This window comes from Sceloporus undulatus, chromosome 3, assembly GCF_019175285.1.
Source record: "Sceloporus undulatus isolate JIND9_A2432 ecotype Alabama chromosome 3, SceUnd_v1.1, whole genome shotgun sequence".
Taxonomy (NCBI): domain Eukaryota; kingdom Metazoa; phylum Chordata; class Lepidosauria; order Squamata; family Phrynosomatidae; genus Sceloporus; species Sceloporus undulatus.
Window position 1 is genome coordinate 73,800,397 of NC_056524.1, and position 9,432 is coordinate 73,809,828.

At 39.6% G+C, this 9,432-nt stretch overlaps 1 protein-coding gene across 3 annotated transcripts in view; it reads left to right on the forward strand.

Annotated features, from left to right (window-relative positions):
- The window catches only part of DIPK2B (divergent protein kinase domain 2B), a 37,909-nt gene that overhangs the window by 19,210 nt on the left and 9,267 nt on the right, over window positions 1-9,432 (forward strand). For all 3 annotated transcript variants that reach the window (XM_042460875.1, XM_042460874.1, XM_042460873.1), the window contains one exon: window positions 6,855-7,028. In XM_042460875.1, coding sequence (XP_042316809.1) covers window positions 6,855-7,028 — 174 coding nt within the window. The remainder of the gene's footprint in view (window positions 1-6,854; window positions 7,029-9,432) is intronic.

The following is a 9,432-nucleotide window of genomic DNA, read 5'->3' on the forward strand; positions in this document are numbered from 1 at the left end:
TAGTTGTCAATATTTGAAGTTTGCAAACCAAGGGCTTTCATCAATAAAAATAATTTTATGCATTTTCACCAATGAAAGTTTAGACAAAAGTAATCTTTGAGGAGAGCCATTTTCAAATGAAACCATTACTGTCAACAAAACTACATTGACTGACTCTGAGCAAACACTAAGTACCCAGATTGTTGGGGGCAAATTAGCTTACAGCTGTAAACTGCTTAGACACTGCTTAGGCGGTATGAAGCGGTATATAAATGAAGCTTGTTTGTTTTGTTTGTTTAAGTCCAGCTCTTTGTTGTTGTTGTTGTTGAAAGAAAACAAATAACAAAAAGGGACTTTTCTCTCTCCTCTTCCTCCTCCAAATTCTCTCTATCCCAATCTTGTAAATGGTATGGCATTATTTCCAACACCCACTGTTCCTCTCTTCTCCTCCACAAGATGGCAGCACGGATTATTCTATTAGGAGGGAAATTTGCTGGCAAAACCAAAATTGCAGCTCTGTGACCAGTTTGGATAACTCTGGCCCTATACAGACTGTCAAAATAAAGCTGCTTTGGGTCACTTTGGAGGTATGCTGTTTAAATTATGTATGTGCCCTAACAGTCCAGAAGCCACACCAAAGCCATGATCCAGTCCTAAACACTGGAGCGCAGCTTTGGTGCAACTTCCACACTCTTAGGATGCATGCAACATTTAAACAGTATACCTCCAAAGTGACCTGAAGCAGCTTTATTTTGGCAGTCTGTATAGGGCCCCTGTTTGGCAAATATGATTTCCAATTACAAGTATGTAAGGCTGAAGACAATAGATTTTGGCTAATTTAAATGGAGGACCACAAGCAGACTTTTGTGAAAACAAAGTCAGAAAATGCAGTATTAGTGTGGCACACCTAGCATGTCAGCTCCCCCCTCGCTTTTCCTCAACAAGTCTTTTCTCACAAATTACCTCTCCCTGCAGTTTGCAAGAACTGTTTGCCACAACTCGATGCTTTCCCACTTCCCACTGCCTTCTCCCCCTGTCCAGTTTGGATGAAACCCAATCTCTGCTGGCTGGCTTGTGCCACACAAATATCTCCCTCAGAGAAAAATCTTTCATGCACTCAGTACTCTCTCCATTTGAGCACTCCCTTGGACTGGCACTCATCCAATTCTCTCATAGGCTAAAGTTTCCTGCCTGTGCAGAAGGCGCCAACTAAATGTCTGCATAGGCTCAACGTTGGCTGGTAAGTCAAACCCAGGCCTCCAGAAACTGAACAAAGAGGAAATCAGATAGAATAGGGCGGGGGCATTCACATACTGGATGAGGATTGACTATATATATATATAATCTTTTAGTTAGTTCATCCTCCACATCAGCCCTCCATATCTTGACTACGCAACAATAAATATTCAACTGAGAGAAGAATAGCTTTGCAACCAACACTAATTTTTCTTGGTTATTTGGACTACTACTGTACTGGTTACTATCTTCCTGATTGTGCTACTATTGTGCTGGACTTTCTTTCTGCAAATATTTATTAAAATATTTATATCCCTCCCTATAGCCGAAGATCTCAGGGTGTCTTGCAATAAAATCAATTTAAAACAAGAAATAATAACAATAATTTTAAAAGACAAAAAATATTTCCAATCATTTCTCAGTTAAAAAACAGACAACTTAAAACTGGATCAAAAAATTTTAAATAACACAAACATAGCATGTGGACAGCCCAGATTAGGTCCAAGGGCTTTAATAAAAAGCCATGTTTTGACTTGGATCTAAAATGATATCAACAGTGGTGCCAATTTGGCCTCCAAGGGAGGGAATTCCACAACTGGGTTGCCACTAATTTTATGTTGTTGTTGATAACCACCTTCAGGTCAATCCTGATTCATGGCAACCCTGTGGAAGAGACATTTACAAGACACTCTATCCTCCACTGCTCTGCTTAGGTCCTGCAAATTCCTACCCATGACCTCCTTAATAGAGTCCATCCACCTAGCATGCACTCTTCCACTCTTTCTACTTCCCTTCACCTTTCCTAGCATTATTCTAATGAGTCATGCCTTCTCATGATGTGAGAATCTCAATTTTATCATTTTGGCTTCCAAGGAGATTTTAGGCTTGATTGTGCTTGGATCCATTTGTTTGTCTTTTTTGCTGTCCAAAGTGTTCTCAGGACTCTTCTCCAGCACCACATTTCAGATGAATTGATTTTCCTCTTACTGTCCAGCTCTTGCATCCATATGGTAACAGGGAATACAATGGCCTGTAAAATTCTACCTTCTGTGCTCAGTAGTGTATCTTAGCATTTAAAGATCTCTTCTAGTTCTTTCATAGCTGCCCTCCCTATTCCTAATCATTTTCTGATTTCTTGACTGCAGTCCTCATTCTGATCAATGTTTGACCCAAGGTTTAGGCATTCTTTTACTGTTTTGTTTTCCTCACTGTCTAGGTTGAATTTGTGTAGATCTACACCAGCTTTATTTATACAGCTAAGTTGTGTGGTCAGTTTTCTGTGCAAGGGAATTGCATGTATTGAAGCTCAGTCTGATAAACTGAGTTTATCCACTATTTATTTATGTGTTTGAAAGTTAATATTTATATTTAGGCTTTCCTCCAATGAGCTCCAGGTGGTATTCTTGGCTTTTTCTCTCCCTGCTTTTCCCCCACAACACTCCAGTGAGGCATATCATGCTAAGAGAAAGTAACTGCCCAAAGTAAGCCACCCCATAGGTTTCATGGCTCCAGTGAGGATCTGGACCTGGATCTTTCTAAAACCCCAGTCCACATGGTAACTACAAAACCACACTGGAGATAAATGCATTATTTAGCCTGAAAAGTCATTCTGTTCTAGAGACTCCATGCAATTAATTCTGAGTTGTCTAAATTGTTACTATACTTTCATAGGCAGAATATGTTTCATTGCTCAATAATAAGTTCTACTTCCTATTCTAGTGGGAGCCTTGTGTGGCTTACAGAATCTTTCTGAGCTATGGCATGCTCCTGTACTCAGTGTTTGTCCTTCATTTCTGGATCTAATATATTCCATGCTCCTGCTTTCTTGTTTGCTACATGAGTTCTGGCTTGCTTCTCAACCTTGCATCCTGGTCTTTCCTTCAGTCCTGACTTACCCCTTTATCCTAATGGACTTGCTTCATCCCATGGCTTATAATTCCCAGCAAATTTCAGACTGTTGTGGTCCTAATGCGTTCACACACACACACACAGACTCACACTTTAGCTATGTCACTCTTTATGAATTTGAGTTTTTTCCATAAAAGGTAAGATACCATGGGATCCAAGTATAATGTAAATCCTTTTAGAAATACTGTGTTCCCCACCACCACCACCTTTTGGCACTCTAAATGGAGATGAAAGTCAACCTCATTCATCCATACCAAGGTGTATACAACATTCAAAAGTTTAGGATTGTGATGGATTGTGATGGAAGTTGGCTGTTCCACTAGATTGTTAAAAGCATTAGAAAATAAGGACTGATACAATTGCTAGACCTGGAGGTCATTCACACCACACTACAGTCCGAATTTCACACCAGATTATAAGTGGGTAGTTCTCAGTGGTGCCAGTTTTTGCGCACCTGGATCGGGGTTTTGCACACCCAAACTGGGGCAAATCCCCCTCAGCGCGGGCTTTCTGATATCAAGTTTTTCCCTGTTTCTTTTTGGAAAACCTGGTTCTTGCATGCTGCTGGCAAATGGGAACTTGTCCCCAGTCATGATCAGGTCATTTAGGGGAAGAAAAAAGGTCGGAGGGTGGGCATTGGGCAGAACATGCCTCCCCTCTTGCACCGGTCACTTTGCAAGTGGCTTTTTAAATTTTATTTTTATTTTTCTGATGGAATATGTGAATGCTTGTGCTAACATTTTCCCCTTTCGCTTGCTCCAGCTATTGCAGCAAAAATAAACATTTTGCTCGGATGTCACAGGGGCCGGGTGTGTGTGTGTGTGTGTATATATATATATATATATATATATGGCAAATTTATAGAATATATGAATGCTTGTGCTATATATTTTTGCCTTTCACCTGCTCCCTCCACTGCAGCCAAAATACAAGTTTTCATACACTTTTTGCTTGGATGCCACTGGGGCCGGTGTGATGTGATACACACACACACACACACACACACACACACACATTGTAAAATATGCAAACATTGCTGCTAGACTTTTTTTTAAGGAGGGGAGGAACACACCCATACCTCTGACGAATGGCTGCAGAAGATACATGATACGTCACCACTGATGACAGCGGAGGTGAATATGCAAATCATTTGATTGACAACAACAAAAATTGCTACTTTTAATTGCAAACATCAAGTGGGGTAAACTGCACCGGGGAGGTTCGATCAGGATAGGGGGAACTCCATTCCGGACAGATTCGGTACTGGATTACCAAATCTGCTCAGATCTACCCAGGGGAAAAGCGCCAGTGTGAAAAGGGCCCTGGTTATCCTCTCCCATTACCAGGCTAAGCAACTGAAGGTAGAAAAGTTAAGAGAATAGATTTCCTCCCCAAGCACTCACTCCCTTGGTTGTATCAAAGCACTTGTATTCCCTTGACAGCTGCTGCTTCTCCTGTGTAGTTTGGGGATATGTAGGAGACTTGACAGAAGTTATTGGGCTCAAGTAATTTTCTTTTATAGTGGAAAGAATTATGACAAACCTTAACATACTTGAATCAAAATGACAGACCATGAAATAATGTTTTTCACTTTACACAGCCTGCCCTGCCTGACCCTGCTATCAATTGAGCAGCCTGCCACAATGATTACTTCATCTGACACAAGAAAAACCTTTATTGCAAACTACAGTTGCTTGGTACTGAGAATGTTGCGTGCTCCAGAAACAACCTTGATTTAACTCTATGTTTATGTGCAAGAAGCAATGTTGCTAGTCCTGGAAACTTGGCCCTGAATCTATTTCCCAGGGTCTGGATCTATTTGATGATGATGATGATGATGATGATGATGATGATGATGATGAGTGTGTGTATAACGGCTTGTACAATTTTATGCAAATTTGTTTCCTACTGGCCTGCAGCTCTTCATAAAACTCTTTCAGAATTTGGGGGAATTTTTTTTACTGCAGTTTAGAAGCCAGAATGACCAGTTCTAATCTATAAAAAGTAATCTTTCCATACTCTTCTCTGGCACATGAACCACACTTTCATGCCACAAAGGATCCGTGTATTTCAGATACCAGTAACCATCACTTGCCATCAGTATTTAGGATTAATTTGTAAAAAATAATCTGTAGATTAGCTTTAAAACATGGCTTCTCAGGGAATGCAAAAGGTTTCATGCTACCGGAAAAGAACAGCTGATGCTAAAGGCAATGAGCATATCCCCTGTTGTGGCAGAAGACATTAGTCCTACATAGATATTCAACATGATCAAATGAGGGTATTCAGTGTGTAAGGCACTGGGAGAAGAGTGTTGCCTATTGTGACCACTGGGAAGTTCCAGGGAGAGATCCCAGTTGTGGGCAGATGCAGATGCATATTCAGCTGAATCCCCCTCCAAATATTGGAGGAGGTCTGAAAGGAGCATGCCAGGTGCTATTTATCTGTAACTATTGAGTAAGGTATATCAGAGTTTGGGAGAGTGGGTGTGACAATGAAAGGATTCTGGGAGTTGTAGTCCCAAAGAGGTAACTTTTCCAAACTCCAGAACCAAGGGAGGGAGGGAGGGGATGTAAATGGGTGGCCACTGGAGGCAGAAAAAAGCTTCCTGACCCTGATCTATAGACCACCCTAATGAATAACATGAGCTCTGTTGGATCATGAAAGTTTTCTTGGTCCATCATCTTCTTTCATACAGAGGCTAACCAGATGCCTCTAGAAAGACAACAAAACAGGCATAAAAGCGACTCCCCTCTTATGTGGTTTCTCCCTTCACTTCCCAAACTAGTACTCAGCAGTAAACTGCCTTTGAGCACAAACATTCAATTTAGCCACTGGGTCTAATCATTTATTTCCTCTACAAAATTGTTAGATTTTGAAAGCAATCTTTGCAAGGGGAACCTATTTTGTAACTGTTTTCTGTCTGTGACATATTGTGGATTTGAGTTTCTTTTATTTTAAGTTTTCCAGTAGGAAAAACCATAATGAATATCTTCATTATAATGCTGCCTACAAAAATATGTTGACTTGTTTTCTTTTATACAGAGAAAAATTCTCTCTCTACACTTCTCCATAACCTTTGAACATGTTCATTGTGTTCGTACTGGAATAAGATTTCTTTTTTCTTTTTTCTTTTAAATATCCTGCCTGTTTATTTGCCCTTAAAAGGAAAAGCTTTTAGAAATGTGTGCAACTTCAAACATGTTCATGAGAATGGATTGTACTGAGAGTATTAAATTTATTCTGAAATATTGAGCAAGCATTATACTAGAAAACATTAGATTCCTTCTAAACAAACAGCAGTAACCTATCCATGTTTATTCCAAAGGAAGCTCCACTTTGTTCAACAGGGCTTACTGCCTGTTAGTAGTTAGACTTACATTCCATTCATTCAATTTATATTAATCATGGTTTAAATCATTGCTGGGGAACCTGTGACCTGTTGGACTTCAAAGAGGCAGAGTTTGGAAGCATTTCTTATTTGGTCTCCATTGTCCAGAATACACCAGATTCAGCCTTAGGAATTTTGACAATGTGATCCACAAATGTAACTTCTTCAGGTCCTGGAAAGGGAGATAGGCAATACTTGCCCATTACATTAAGCTACTGTGTTAAATGCAAAGAAATATAAGGTTTGCTTCTTTTCTGCTGAGAGCCAGTGACGTCGGAAATGACGTGAAGGCATACAACAACAATAATAACAAACTCTTTCCCCTCCATTCCTTTTCCAGGGTCTGCATACACCAATGCTCCACTGCCCCTCTCAACGGCTCCTGGATCGAATAGTGCGCCGATATGCTGAAGTGCCAGATGCTGGGAGTGTCTACATGGATCATTTCACAGATCGTGATAAACTGCGCCTCCTCTACACATTATCAGTTAATGCTCATCCCATCATGTTACAGGTAGAACTGCATTGACCTTCCTGTAGCATAAATTATTAATCTTATACTGTATTGCCTTGTCTTATTTCATGTATATCCACTTTTTTCATGGCACAGGACCCAAGGGTGGCATAGAACAAGTAAAAACAAAGTACAACTAAAACCTTTATTAACACAACAGTCAAAACCTAAATAAATCAAACAGCTATTTAAAAAGTTTAAAACATGTTTATAACATGGTAGAAAAGATAAAAACACATGCATTCCATTAAATAAACAAACAAAAAATCAAAATCAGTCATCATACCAAAACATGATCTGAACAACATCTCAACAGAATTCACAGACAATGTAATAAACAGTTTTGCACTATTAAGCATAATTGACCAAGAACCAGAGGAACTATGGGCAGAGGCCAGGGATGCAATAAAGGATGCATACAGCAGTCAAAAAGAAAGAGAAGAAACAATGGATGATAGGTAAAATGCTTCAAACAGTAAAAGAAAGAAGAGAAACAAAACAAAAGAGAGACAGAAACAAGGTCAGAACCAAGAATGCAGCAGTACAAAGACTAGTGAGAAAACATGACGACAATAACTACAATGATCAAAGCAAGGAATTAGAAGACAATGACAAACAAGGAAGAACGAGAGACCTTTTCCACAAGATCTGGAAAATTTAAAGGACATTCAAACCAAGAACCAGAATGCTCTATGATAACACAAATTACATAATTCAAGACCAGGAGCAAATTAAAAAAACATTGGAGGCAATACACAGAAAAGCTATACAAAAGAGATGAAAAAATGAAGGATACATGGAATGAAGAGCCATATGAAGATGAACCACAAATTTTAAAAAGTGAGATAGAAACTGCATAAGAGAAATTGGGAAAAACAAATCACCAGGAACAGATGACATTCCAATTGAACTCCTACAACGCACACCCATGGAATCAACCCCACTCTTAACCAACATATGTCAACAAATATGGAAAACAATAGTGGCCAACAGATTGGAAACGATCAGTTTACATCCACATCCACAAGAAAGGAGACACAAAAGACTGCAGCAACTATAGCACCATAGCACTAATCTCCCATGCAAGCAAAATCATGCTCAAAATTCTGCAAAAAGTTGGCGGTGGCGCCATGCAGCGAGGATGCCCTCGTCACATGTGAGAGGTGAGAGGAGTGTGGGCGGAGCGCCCCTTGCACGTGACAAGGATGTCCTTTGGGGACCATCTGTACTGGGTCAAAGATGACTAAACTGAGGCTGCTGTACTTTGATTACATCATGAGAAGACACATTCATTAGAGAAGACAATAATGTTGGGAAAGCTGGAAGGAATTAGGAAGAGAGGAAGACCACAGGTTAGATGGATAGACTCAATTAAGGAGGCCATGGGTAAGAATCTGCAGAAACTGGGGAAAATAGTGGAGGATAGGGGGTCTTGGAGATGTCTCATCCACAGAGTTGCCATGAGTCGAGATCAACTCAAGGGTGGTTAACAACAAATGTCTATATTCCTCCCGGTGTGCCTTTGGGTTATTCTGGGGGAAATTTACACTATCCCTTCACCTGATGAGCCCTTTTTGAGAGTTTGCAATGGATATAGCAATGGTAGTGGTTTGGGCCCTGAACTATGAGTTCAAATCCTTGATCAGCCATAGAAACCCACTGGGGCTGCATCTGCATTGCAGAAATAATCTAGTTTGACACCACTTTAACTGCCATTGCTCTATGGAATTCTGGGATTTGTAGGTGTTTGTGTGATATTTAGTCACCTCTGTTAGAGAACTCTTGTGCCACAACAAACTACAGTTCCCAGAATGACATAGCATTCAGCCATGGCAGTTATAGCAGTGTCGAACTGCGTTATTTCTGCAGTGTAAATTCAGTGTAAATTCAGCCTGGGTAACCCAGGGCAAGTCACCCTCTCTCAGTTTGGGAGAAAGGAAAAGGTAAACCCATTCAGAACAAATCTTGCCTAGAAAACCTTGTGATAGGTTTGCCTGAGGGCTACCATAAGTCAGAAATGACTTGCAGGCATACAATAAAGGCAATAATTGTGCCCCATTACATTAATTTTTCCTTCAGTCCCCAAATTTCTAAAACTCTTATATTTCCATTCCCATGATAACCTTGCCTGCACCTTTTATTTGATTACCTACATTGTGTGAGTATGTGTGTGCACGCACATTTTAATTATTTCTTTTTTAACCTAGATTTAGATTTTTTTTCCTGATTATTTAATTATGTTTTAACTTTTGTATATTATGGATTTATTTTTTTTAAAATAATTACAAACCAGTTTGCATCCCAGTCTGGGGAAAGGGCAGGAGAGAAATAAACATAAGCATAAACAAAAACATAATAATAATAATAATAATAATAATAATAATAATAATAATAATAATAATAA